Here is a 14,589-nt window from a genome sequence, read left to right on the forward strand (position 1 = left end):
TACGTTATTATATCCCTGCTTTGATTTGACATATAAAATCAATACATTTTAAATATGTATAAACAAAAGGAATTCACGAATTTCCGAGAGATTCGTAGCGCAATTGAACGCCTGATTGCACAATTATGTATTGAATAGTATACGATTTGGTGTATTACCGTATGATAATAAACAAATTATTTTTTTGAGTTTTGTGTCTAAAGTATCATGACCCCGAATACTTTAGTCTGACCTCACAAGGGGCATAATTCAAACTACATTTAGCAGAGTATAAAATCAACATGAACACGGATTTTTACTAAGTTATTATTACGAAGCCGATAACTGGTACAGTAAATCGTAAAAATTCGGCAAATTCGGGGCGTGCTTAAAAGCACAAAACAAGATGTTTTGGGTTCTAAATAATGATATAAACTAACAGATACATAAATAAGGAGTTCACTTTTTAAAGTATGTCAATTTTTGTCCAAAAATATCATTAAATAAGGAATTACGAAAAGAAAAAGTTAAATTTTAGCCGATAACTGGTACAGTGCCAGTATACTTGCCATTTTGTTAGAATTATTTTGATTTTTAAAATTCAAATACTTGCTCTAATAGAAACTTTCGATATGAACGAATTAGCCACTCGATGCTTACACTCCATCCTTGTTATTTAGTATGTTATTTTCAGTTCAATGGAGAAAATCGTTTAAGCAAGGAGATTACCCTGTATATACCAAAAGGTTGGTTTAGATTAAAATGTTTACAAACAAATCAATTATCTAAAACAAATTAAGATGGATTTTAAAAATTTGTATTACGGACAATGACTTTCGTTTGGTGTTTACAAGGTAGGTCTAAAGCATGAAATAGTGATTCAAATAAAAATAAGTATTACTTACATAAAAGCAGTCCCTTTTTGTTTTATTCAATAAAGCCGTTTTCTGTCCAATATAGAAACCATTATTTTTGCACATTTCTTATACTAATTAAAGAAATTTAAAGACATAGTTTTGTATTGAATTTCCATTGCTACTGTTTAAAATAGTTTTTGCTCTATTATTGTGTATTTTCATGCCATTTTGAGATTTCTAATTTTATCTACCAGACTTGGAAGATATATCATAAGAGAGTGTATCGGACAACCTACCTCTTTTTTAAACCAGAAAAAGTAATGAACAACTTTTTTAAAGGTTTTTTGTTAAAACAAAATTACACAGAAAACTTATTTTGTGATGTATGTCTATTACTAATGATTAATAATGTTTATATAATATTTGGATTAAATTGCAAGATACCATCAGTTGGTAAGGAAACATTACCTTCTGAACTTAATCCTTTTCTATTCGACATAAATTGTAATTTCTTTCACAAAACATCGCACATATTCTTCAGCGCACATGTCCTATCTTTTCAACCAAACGAGTCATAAACGCAATAAACACAATATAAGCTTTAAAATCAAGATTAATAACAAATTTAATTTTGGAAAACTGACGTTTAGCAAATTGCTTTTATCAGCATTGTGCCCTAAAATCTTTTTATAAAAACATATGCATTATTTAAAAAACGTAAAATATAACAAACAAAAAAACCCACAAAAAACCCGGATGATTGTTTCATTGCTAGAGACGTAAGTTAAGCCAAAAACATTGGATTTCTGTTGAAAAGCACAACTGAACATTTTAATTAAATGAAATTGTTCTAATGTTAAGCTCTAATAACCAATTACATAAACATCCAATATAAAACTGTATTCTGATCTTAATTTGTGAAAACCAAAACTTTAACTTTCAATTCATAAAACAAAAACTACAAAAACAGAAAACACACTCAATCCTAGCAAGTTTGTAATAGAAATTTTAAGAAGAGAAAGTCGTCAATTGAATGTACAAGAAATTACATCATGAAGATAGCCATACATTTTTGATTTGAGGAATGTTCTCGAAATTCAAATAAGGCAACATATAAGAAACAAAGTGAAATGAATTATCCAAGGTGTGCACATTTCACAAAGAAATGAGTTTGCCCAATGAAAACTGATTTTGATGTAATTATATTTCCAAAAAAGAGTTGTCTTTGCAGATGCTGATGTTGCCCACCAAATTTTATTTTGCTGATTTTTCGATGACGAATTATAAAAAACGAACAGTTGAGTCTGCTTTGAGTTTAAAGCAACATCAACCACCTCTAATACAACACTATATAGTACAGATTCATATGTTTGAGGCAGATCTATTACAACACTGCTACAGGTGTGGCAACATGTTTTGGATGTTTTACAGGTGTGTTTCATATTTAAGATACCATTGTTATATTCCATTTCACAAAGATTGATTTTAAAATGACTTATTCCTGAAGCAAATATTGAAGCTGTTCCAGCAAAATCCACATCTTCCCAACCTGGAAATGAAACAAATATAGTAGAAGTATTTGTTATATCGACAGAAAGTTGAAGTGGAGCAAAACTGCAGGTCCCTATGTCTGAACAATGAAGTGGAGCCTGGTCGTCATAGAAATAACAAAGGTTTTTTTGGGCTGCTGTGGTTCCATAATGATATATTTTGGTCTCAGGTTTTATGTATCCACCAGCATACGCTTCATATTTCAAACAAAGCCTAGAAAAGAAAATCAATTCATATTAAAGTAGGATAAAACCAATGTCACGGTATACAAAGAATAATCATTCTCTTGTTACCATCTATTTACTAGTCTAAAATTTAAAATTATTGAAATGAAAAAGGACAATTTGAAAACATTATTTATTCGGTAAGCAAAATGATTTAATTGTTTTATATGTCACAGGACTATAACTGGTAATATTTTAAAACTTAGTAAATCATGCATTAACTCATTTATTCATCCATTTATTTTATCAGCTAATCATTTATTGTTAACCATTAACAGATCATGTGTTTTGTCACGTGATTGTGTATTTTAGTGTTTATTTTCACACATTATGATGTGCTAAATTGTGCCTACATGTATGTTTAGAATTGCTAGATTAGCTGAGTATGGATTGACAGTTCGCAAGAGTTTTAACACTTTTTTTATAATGTTTTGCACATATATTTTAAAATATAAATAGTATGCCATCACAATGTGACTGTTGCAAAACTGTATATTGAAAAAAATTATAAATCTTTTCACTTAAGGTCGCCTTCCTACGAGTACAGCTATTATAAGCACAATAAATATTATTTTCTTTTAATTATGTACAAGGATTAATGACCCCATGACAAATACAGTTTTCATCTATCGAGCGTACTGCATGTAGGAACACACTAGTTTGGAAATATTCAATCAATCAAAAAATAATTTGATTCTTAGATTTTTTAATAATGTAAATTCCAAATGTTCGTGTATGGTTAAACTTTTCTTTAAAAAATCTGTTAACAGAGAATTCCAAAAGTTCTATATACACAATATAACAGCTTCTTTACTCATCGAAATATTACTAAATGGAATATTTTCATTGAACTTTAAGTGTTTCAGGTATTACCTTTCACCATTATGAAACTTGAGACTATTCGTCAGGTAGACAAATTTTGAAACCAAATGCTGGTAATCACTGGATCTGTTTATTGAATGTATACCTAGTGGTATATCTTCACCTATCAATTAAGAAATAATGCAAATTATGGTTTAATATGGTAATGTAAACGCATTATTACATGGCATGTTTTATATTAGCCTTCTGTCTAACGTCTCTCGGGCCATTATACATCGACCGATGGTTAATATTGAATGTGGTATAATTCAAAAATGCCTTGTCATGATTTTCAACTCATATACTTCTAGAAAATGTCAAAGAAACAGTTCAAAACATCTTTTTGAAGAACAATTAGTAATTGTTGTCAACAAATCGATCGGTGTCAATTAGGCCTACTTTGAAAATTTATAAACTTTCCTGTAAATTTGCACCAGGAGTTTGTGTTTAGGGCTTCACAGAATTTAATCAAGAGACCATCCCGGTGAACACTTTGAATTTTCTGTTTATTTGGGCTTCACAGAATTTGATCACGAAACCAACCAAGTTCATATCCCGGCTAACACTTTTAACTTGCTGTTTATTTGGGCTTCACAGGATTTGATCACGAAACCAACCAAGTTCATATCCCGGTGAACGTTTTGACAATGCTGTTTATAACTTTACATTTACGTTTTAAAAAAGACACATCCTTCAAAACCATGTTTTTTTTTACATTAATACGAAGATCAAAAGATAATCTCCTGTAGTAATCATTGTGACGTCATTAAAAAGTTCACACAGAATTGAACGTTTTCGTTATTCCATAGGTTCATCTAGGGGAACATATTTGCAAATGTAAATATACGAAATTGATATCGATTTAATCATTTGACCATTCGGGCATTGGATTTAAACAAAGAATACCGATCTCTACGTTATACTAGCCGATGTTTAATGAAATGGATTTTATATTGCAGGCAACATTGCCAGAATGAGGTGTACTAAAATGTTATATTACACCTATAAGGTTTATATTATATGGGTAGGCGAATTTTCATTTCACATTGCAAATGGCGGAAAAGTGTATTATACTTAAGTATACAATATATAAAATACAATATTCTATCACAATACGCTAACAAACCCATGTACCTGATGTCATTCTTTTAAGTAGTTCAATATGACCGGCTATAATACCAAATTTAAAATCGGTATAGGACAGGTTAGGTTTGGATCCTTTATTAGCACCATCTATGGTAATGTTAATGAAGATAAATTCTGGCTGTATATTTCCGTAAAAATCCATATGATTAAGACAGAGCGAGGAATCGTTGCGTTGATAGTGTGTATTCTCTCCCAAACTGTTTTTGATAATTGTTTCGCAGGTAAGTATTTCCGGAAATTTGTATCCTGTGAACATGTGTGTGTAGATATTTAACAATTATGACAAAGAAATAGCTAACGTAGGCAATTTCTAATTTTAAAAAAAGTGCAATATCTAAATGTATTTAAAGTAAATTTATGTTCCTTTTATTGAACAAATGCAATCTAATAAATCCTTACCGGTACAAAGTCCATTGATCAGTCTAGAAACTTTCCTATGAAGATCATTGTAATCGTTTGATGATACGTAGTAGTCTCTAAGAGGATTTCCAGCAATCGTCTGAAGATTTGATATATCTAAATCGGTTCCGATTCCCATTGCAAAAGTATAAGTAGCTGAATGAAGGGTATTTGATATATGCATAATATTACTATATGATTTTCCATCAGATAAAACGATCACGATATCGAGTCGATCTGATGGGTTTGAATTTAATATATGTATAGCTTTAAGCAGAGGAAGATGCATAAAAGTTCTTATTTCGCCTCGAAAAGGCGTTCCAATAATTTTAAACTTCATCTGGTTTTTGTCATTTAATTTGTTAAAATCAAATATGGTCGAAACAGTTGAACCAAACGTCATCATTCCAACTCTCAAGTCATCATGTCCTATCGTAAGACAATCCACCAATTTGGCTGCAACACTTTTAGCGTACGTGAATCCCGAACTTGATACACTGCTGGAGTCGTCAATCAAGAAAAGGATGTCAACCTTCGTACACACTGTTAACAGATGATAAATGACAAGAAATAAGATAAGTGGTGTTTTGAAAGTTTTTCTTCTTTAATCATAATAAACTTCAAACAACTTCGCTTAATTCCTTAACAACATCGCTAATTATAACATGATCTATTTAGTTTTGAAACAGACATAATCTTTGAACAATTAAAAAAAACACAAGTTGAAAACTAAACTACGATATACTTTAAGTTTTTGAAGTGGTACAATATAATATATAATGTTCCAAACAAAAACAGATTTATTTATGTTTTATTATACTTACTCTGTTGTCCAAGGATTGAGCCTATGACACAATTTGCCTCTTTGCATGAACAGGTTGGAAAAAGTGGAGATAGTGTAAGCTTTGAGTTTTCTGAATTAAAAGAAGAATTAATGTTCCTGAATTCATATTCCTCTAAACTTCAAAGAAAGGTTCCGATTCTATCAGGTTTATTGCAATTGTTATATGAAATAATACTAGATACAAATATATCATAAATAATATTTTTAAGATTTCTTCTTTGGGGGGGGGGGGGGGATTCAGTTTAAAAACTAAATTTTGAATATTTTGGAGGGTTTTTATACATTATCAACTTGTACAACAATTTAACAAAATCAAAACATTATAAACTTAATCAAAAAAAGGGTACATTTTGAATTGGTGTCAAATCGGTGTTAAGATACTATATTTTCAAACAAATTTACCTAGGAAAATTGATAATTTACAAAAACTAACTTTTACTTAGCTGTGTGAAGAAATTCTTCATATGGTTACCTTTATGTAAGTCAATTTTTCAATTCATAATGATACGGTTTACACACGACAAAACCAATGATACTTTAGAAATTTGTTTACTCAGGGTCTGATCATGAGTTGTCAAATTGAGTTCAGTATCATTATTGAAACTTGATCTTAACACAAAAAAGTATTTATAAAAGGATTTAATAGTGAAATAACATTCGATATTTTTACTATATTAGGGAGTAAGGTTCAAACAAAATACATAGTTTGTATGTCTGTTTTATGTCTGTAATTTATAAATGATTTCACTAATGATAAATCATACTTTTACTTTTAATTAAGCATTGAATCATTATTTTTGAAAGATATGGTCTGATAACTGCAATGCGCCAACGCGTTATGAAAATTGTTTTGCACACACATCTTTAAAACAAATAATGATCTAGTAGTCATATTTACTTTTTTACATGTATTTCCTCTATGCAATTATGATTTATTTTTCAAAATATCTGCCTCATTATACGAGTAATAGCAGAGACACAAATAACATTATTTATGTCTCTGGTAATAGGCAATAAACGTTTGAACAGCCAAAGTATGCTGGCAAAACAGTGCAAAAGACTATATTATTGATAACACGATTTTAATTTTTAGTCATCTAACCGAGGAATATAACTTACTTAGTTGAATTTATTTATCTGAAAACAAATATTAACATAAATGAGATATTTCTTAGCGTAGGTATAATATCAGGTCATGATCCGGTTTGAAGTCGCGATGAGACAAGTTCATCGAAAAAATACTGAAGGAAATCGATTCAGACGTTCCAGAGGTGTGTGCAGAAGATCTAGAGAGCGCTCGCGAGCGTTCGCCTAACTTTGTGTTGCAGGTATAGGGAATTTTGGCGGGCGCTCGCGAGGGCTTGCTATGTTGACACACCTCTGGTTTTATTGGATCTTCTGTGTTATGCATGACTATCACTCAAATCAATTACTGTAATTCAATAGGAGAAAAGCAAGTAAATGTAAATATAAAGAGATCAAATACTCTAAGAGGTGATTAAATAAAAACAATAGCGGTTTGAAAAACTAGAGACGAGCTCGTTGCAAGCAACGATTAGGTTTTCCGTCGAAGCTGCGTCATACTTGTGACGTATTACAAAAAATTGATAGCTGGCCATAGTACAATATTAGATGTGTAAACACTGAGAAACAAAGTATTATATTTCTGTGACCGCGTAGATTTTACGGTGATAGAGAATTCGTCTGGATCTGCATCGGTCGTGTGCAGTACGAACCGGGTGAGGGAATGTTGGCGTAAAGTGTATAAGGTAAAAGGTTGGGGCGCGCTGTGGGCCGTAAGCTAAAACGAAGGGTATGTTTGCCGTATTCCCGAAGGTCCACCAGTATACAGTTCCAGAGAAATAAACAGGCAATTGATGCAGGATTCCACATTATTGGACGAGACTCAACGATGGCAACATTATAACAATTTAACAGACAGACATGTTACAAACAAGTCGGATATGGCCAGAAGTGGCCTCCGGACTCAAGACTCTGGGATAGTCGGACGTGGCCGGGGCTGGCCGCTGTATTCCAGACTGCGCATTGACAATTGTACATAACTATTTATAAGAATCTTAACAATGAGTATAAATTGCAATTGAAAGGTAATGATATAAGTTAGCTGAGTGAAAGGTTCACAGATATAAAATAATTAAATAAACTCAATGAGTCTATGATGTCCAAGAAATGAAAATCTGATAATTGCACAATGTTGTTTTAAGAGATTAACAGTCCTTGAGACATGACACTCTGTCTCTTTGAAATCACATATAAAGTCTGAAAAGTGTCAATCACTAATTAAAAAAAGTAACTATATAAGAAATAAACTGAGAAAATTTTACGAAACAGATGTTGAATTTTACAAGTAAAGTAAAAAAAAATTATAATTGAACAGTGCATTTTGCACGATGATACTACATGTTTATAAGCAAATATGGATCTTAACACGTTGTCTCTAGTTTGATTCGCCGCATTTTATTCACAGAAAGGGACTGTGGTTATGCCCGGTACGAAGGTAAAAAGACCATTGGCAAACGTTTTACACGCATTTTTATCGAACGCAAGCGCCAATGAATCTCTTAGTATATATGCGGAGATCCTGGAAATTTTACAAGGGGTTTTGAGGAATAATTTTGTATTTCGAGGAGGGGGAACATGCGCGAATCAGAAAAATTTTCCGGGGTGGGGGTTAAAAAGTCAGAAAGTTATTTGAGTTTGCCAAGGGATGTCCGAGGCATATTTGGTAAGTTTATAATGTACACGTAATTAAAAGAAATTTTGCTGGGGGGGGGGGGGGTCTGGAACACTTCCCCTTCTAGATCCGCGCACGGAGAAGACCGATGCCGGTAATTTTAACCATTTTTATTTAATTATTCATGTTCATAATTATCAGAAAACCAATATTACCTTTCAAAGCAGTTAAAACTTAAAACTTAAGATACGAACCATTTAGTCTCGGTGAGTATTGCGTCCGCGTCAAAAAAAAAAGGCAATTTTCAAGAAATTCGGATAGACGATCTGTGTCCTAGGTCGTCCATCCGATTCTGTTTCTGACTAAAAGCTACAGACCTGCAGTTAGAGATTGTCAAACTCTTATTGATTATGTCAATTTGTTTGTCTCAAAGAATCATTTTTTAAATCAAAAAAGTTTTACCTTAAAAAAAAGAAAGAAATCGGGCACAATTTTCAATGTTAGAATTTTACAATTTTATGGTCTAATAAAATTTCAAAAAACAACTCTTCATTGCTTTATCCGAAATATTGCATGAAAAAAATTTACATCGTATTTTTTAAATTACAAAAGGATATTCAAAATGAACTTTGATTTACCGCTAACAAACAGGCATAAAGAGAGACTGAGAACCAATTTCTTCTCTTTTTTTTTACATCAAAAGAAATTCAAAAATAAATCAAAATAAATTTTTTCTTTGTATGCGTTAATGAAAATGTAGATCAGCAAGGGGTTCTTTGTCGTGCAAGCACCTACTTAACCGATTGTTACACGGGTCTACAACGATGACAAATATCGAAAAGGCAATATTGTGGGTGAAGGATGAATGTGTAGTTTGTTTTTTAAGTTTATTTTTGATACATTTAATTATATTTATCTGGATCGGTTATGTTTGTTAGTTTGTTTTGTTTATTAAAGAGGGGTATAAAGAAATGAGTAATTTCCAAGCACGGAGCATCGTTTTTGAAAGTGGGGGGGGGGGGGCAAACTCATCCAACAAATCTTGACAAGCAAAAAAATTTTTTTTTTTTTTATTTTTCTAAAATTTTCAAAATTTCACTCATAATTTCATGATTTTCATACCATTTTTTTTACATGCTACCAAAATGGGGGGGGGGGGCAACTCCATGATAATTCAATTTTTTAATGTAAATTTTATAAAAATAGTTGCTTCGAGAAAAAGTGGGGAGAGGACATCTTAATGTCATATAACATGTGAAACTGATTTCATTCCACCCACAAGCTTGAAATAATGCAATAATTTTAATGAAAACAATATAAATAGACGTCATAAATCCCATATCAAACGACATATTACCACTTGAATCTGCGCGTCTTTTTAGTGAATTTATAAACAGCGGCAAATTCTAAAATGTATTTTTAAAGGTAATGTTAGCTGCAAGTCTGTAGACCTTGTGTGAAAAATTTCGGATGGTAGTCAATTTTTCCGGGATACAGACCGAGCGGTACATATATGCAGCTAAGGTAACTAAGAATGATTCCAATAAAATACTTTGTTGAGTAATGCAAGCTTTTAAGAAAGCAATACTTATATTTGTTTAAAATATAACACCCAAATACTTCGTCTTACATTCGCTATTTGTAGAACAAGCAGAACCAGTATCAGTCTGACCGGCATCACCATATACATTGTTGGAATTTTATTGTCCTAGCATTGCATTGCTCTGCATGTACACAATTTCTGTTAAAAATTAAACACTTAAAGTGTTCATCTATATGGCTACACATAACGTACACACGTGATTCAAAATAACCCAGACGGAAAACGGTAAAGAATTCAGTCATTGAGTCTACGTTTTATAGAACTTGTAAGAAAACACATTACGGGTCTGAATGTTTGTCGATATGTCAATCTATCAATATACAGTTTGTTAATTATTTTCGATTTGATGAACATTGAACAACATTTTTTCCAAGCCACTTTTTTCCATGGAAGATAGCGAATACAAGTATAAAGCATTTATAAAATTTATTTAATTACCTCTTTAGAATTGTGTATGGAATAAATAATTTATAAGTTGCTACTGAAGGTTGTTTGGTATTTTCGTTTGTAGATGTTTTGCAAGTAAAAAAACCTGAAACGTGGGGCAAGTCATAATTAATATCCCTAATAACCGTAACTTAAAACTAGCGGCTTTGGATTCGAGTATTATCGTATACGAATATTAAGTTCACTTTTTAAAATCATCTCTACGATGATAATTATATTATATCCATCGCAAATCAGTATTTTTTTTTTGCTTTAAAAGAATTGTTCTATCGGGAGCAATCCCGCGTTCGTTTAAATTGCCAGCGTACATTTGTCATGTCAGTAATACACATTGTGCTTTATATGATGGCCGTGTATACGTATTGTAGAAAAGTTGAGTTTAATTACCATGCATCGGAACCATTTTATTAAAACATCTCCCAGTACTGAAACAATTCAAAATGTCTCTGTTACAGTAACACAGCGGGGCGTTAATCGTGTACGTCCAGCTCTATAAGCACATGCACTGTCGTCTAGGCTACGGCCTGAATACAGCTAGCGACTCTCCTTTCGATCGGTTACCTGAGTCTCGTAATGCATCTAAATATAGACAGGGGCACAGTTATGAAACAAACAACAAAAATAAGATCAACGAGGTTTATCTATATGAAATGAAAATGTACATATGTATAAAAACATTTGGGAATTTTATGTGGAATTATTTTTGCGCGCTACATGTATCAGTTCGTGCATTACAAGAAGCCCTTTCATAACCTCATAAACGTGCGCACCCCCACAAAAATGGACCGAACTGACAACAATTCTTTCTGCAAATACTGACTATAAATTACGAAAACATTAAATTGAATACTATAGAAAGATTCAAAATAAATTTCTTTACAACTTTGCTTCAATAATGCATTAGAAATGTTTATTCCTTTTTAAGTTATTGACAAGAAACTTTGGACGCCTCTAACTCCCTAATTATAAGGGCCAGCCCCTTTTTCGGTATACCGAATGAAAGGTCTGGGTAAGACCAAGAACTTTTAAAATACATGCTATAACAAATTTTTATCAGGTAGAAAACTAACACGGAAAATACGCGATTTTCTTACCTTTGTTTGAACATCTATACCACCCCTTTTATTTGCATTTAAATAATAAATAAAATATATCTCGCACAAATTCAATGTATTAGCTTCCAAACCAGCCCATCTTTGAGACTCTGCCAGTCATCGTTAAAGCTAAACCCCCTGGACAAAAGAAGTCGTTAAATTTTACTAAAAGGGGATTAACTCAAAACCAGATAGAAATTTTCCTCAACTAAAATATGCAACGACAACATCACGCGGCATGTTATCAGTCCTGAAAATTTCAAAACAATCGGTGAACAAACGAGCGAGATATTAAGGATCAAAGTTGGCGTCTAGAAGAAAAAAAAAATAATAAGAATTTTGAAAAATTTTCAGAATAATAGTAAGGTTTTCCGCTGAGAGCGGAAAACCTTAATTAAGAAATAAAATAAGACACCACGACAGTCCTAAATCTTTGTTTTTATGGTTACCGAGTTCACAAACCGTTCCATGGACGTGTTCAGGGCAGGAACAGGAAAATCTGTTGACGAGGTTCGAACATGTACCGCCATTTTGACACGGATTGCTGGCGCACTCGTCAATATCTGTAAGATTCGTAATAGATATATGCCAAAAACAGTTCTGTGTGAATAAATGTCAGTTAGTACTGTATAAATTAGTAACGGTCTGAAATTAACAAGCTCAATTTTACTCGGATTGTCACATGTAAACTTTAAGACTGCTAAATCATCATGCAAAATGTAAACGTATAACATTTGGCTGTGAATTCTATTTGCCGTTTTTTGCGGAAAACGGTGTCAGCTAAATTACATGTAAGTACATTGCCAAATTTAAAATACATAAGTAGATAAATAGGTACTTTCAGAAATGCGCTAAATCAAATCCACAACTTGCTGAAAAATCTATTTCCGCCAAATATCGCTCACGCTAAATATAGTACGTTTACAGTATATATTGTATTATTTTGCACTGGTCACATTTAATCCTAACTTTCAATTAACATTGTTATGAGAATATAATATATCTTATGTAAAGTAATAAGTTGTAATATATTTGATTTTCTAATAAAAGGTGACATTTTTCTTCAAAACGGTCATTTTAAAACCCAGCACCCTACATATCCGTTGAACTTACATTTCAAATACAAAAAAGTAATGTAAAAAGATAGCTGTACCTTGACATTCTACTTTGTAAAAGTCCAAATTAACACAATTCAAAGTTGTAGTGATGCATGCAAACCCAGCCGCACAGTTAAGCTGCCAGCACAACCTTCTTTTCATCCAACCGCACTACAAAATTAAATTAAATTTCCTCAATAAATAATTTTGACCTGTTACAGGTCCTTTATCCACGTAATTTTTATTTCTTACGACACGATTAAAACGCAATGGGAAACTTATATCCAGAAACTTCTATGTCTATTTATTTAGCTAAATGGGTATAGATTCGATCGTTCAGGTTTGGAGTTTGAATACATTTTTAAAAGTTGATTTTCCCGTTAATTAAACCTTAGGTTTTCCCGTCACCTTTCAAGTCGCACACGCAAGAAATCCAATCCTCCAAGAAATTAGAAAGGACTCTTAATAAAACATATTTAAATAGGATAGTTACCACGTCAGTGACTCCGTACTCTAGAATTTCTTCGATCCAACAACCGTCTGTTTCCCTGCATTCTTCATCGATGTCCCGTTTGACTCGTCCTGACCGATCTTGTAGAAATGATTCTGCCTTTTCTTTCGGCAAAAAGAGATTATTTTCTGCTAAATGAAAGGAATGTTTAGATATAAATCCCTTTCTGATTATGAAATAGAGCTTTATGGATGTTTGTACAAAAATCTACTTAAGGTTCTCCGATCTTCAACCCCAAAGTATTTTTTTTATCATAAAAGTGTTATTTATTCTTATAACTTTATAAAAAAGAAATAATAAAAAGAAATAGTTTGATGACATCACTTACATGTTAATAGTTAGAATCAAAAACTTTTGTTCCATTTTATCCTATTTTTGAATACTTCAATAACATTTTTAAAAAATGAAAAATGATTTAAAATGTGTCATTATTTTCGAAATTTTTTAAATAACTCCTATAACAGTCACGTATAAAATTTACATATTTTCACGAATTAATTTACATTTCATCAACATGAAAATTTGAATCCCTACACTTTGATCTTTTATTGTTATTAAACAGGACCGACAAAATCATTGGAATTTCAAGAGAAATAAACGGCTTAAGTACTATAATTCATTTGCGCGCTATATAGAATAGACCCTTCCTAAATGACTAGCATATTTTGTACGGAAACAGAAAACCTTATATTCGAGTTCATTTAGTGTAGATTCCTTTTTACACACCAGCACTTAACTTCGCGATTTAACTGTTTTGTATCAATCGCTTGAATATTAAATCGCATAAGTTGATATTTCATCATAGTTTCGCGCGATTTAATGAGGATGATAATAGTTTCTCGCATTTAAATAAGAATCTACAATGCTCTTCAGGAAAATAATGAAATACAATCTATTTCTTTTTCAATCGTGTAGTGTTTAATGAAAACATCGTGAAAACCAAACATATTTTTTTTATATAAATCATATCCCTATTCTTACCTTTGACACACAAGTGCATATTCAAAAATATTAGCAACTGAAGAAATAGCAAACATCCTCTGGTTTTCATCTTTGTCAAATATCAGAACACTCTACAAAATATTTAAAACTGATAAACGTTGTAACTAATTTAACCACCTACTGTTAATCTAACAAAATACAGCCTTTTGTTAAAGTATACTATGGCAGGATTAAAATTTCTGCAAAGCTTTCCCGGATTGTTCAATCAGTAACATAAATCACAATGTAATCAATTGCAACTGATAAGAAAATCACGAGCATGCACCCAATTTCAAGATT

At 31.8% G+C, this 14,589-nt stretch overlaps 1 protein-coding gene across 1 annotated transcript; it reads right to left on the reverse strand.

The window, feature by feature from the left end:
* Positions 1 to 1,855: 1,855 nt before the first annotated feature.
* LOC105322067 (uncharacterized) lies at positions 1,856 to 13,526 on the reverse strand. Its single transcript, XM_034467382.2, has 8 exons — positions 13,291 to 13,526; positions 12,854 to 12,968; positions 12,150 to 12,263; positions 5,842 to 5,931; positions 5,018 to 5,560; positions 4,607 to 4,864; positions 3,485 to 3,596; positions 1,856 to 2,600 (listed from the first exon to the last, which is right to left on the reverse strand). The coding sequence occupies exons 2-8, from the start codon at positions 12,957 to 12,959 to the stop codon at positions 1,934 to 1,936; spliced, it is 1,890 nt and encodes a 629-aa protein (XP_034323273.2). The 5' UTR covers positions 12,960 to 12,968; positions 13,291 to 13,526; the 3' UTR covers positions 1,856 to 1,933.
* Positions 13,527 to 14,589: the final 1,063 nt, after the last annotated feature.

This window comes from Magallana gigas, chromosome 6 (assembly GCF_963853765.1).
Source record: "Magallana gigas chromosome 6, xbMagGiga1.1, whole genome shotgun sequence".
In the NCBI taxonomy this organism is placed as follows: Eukaryota; Metazoa; Mollusca; class Bivalvia; order Ostreida; family Ostreidae; genus Magallana; species Magallana gigas.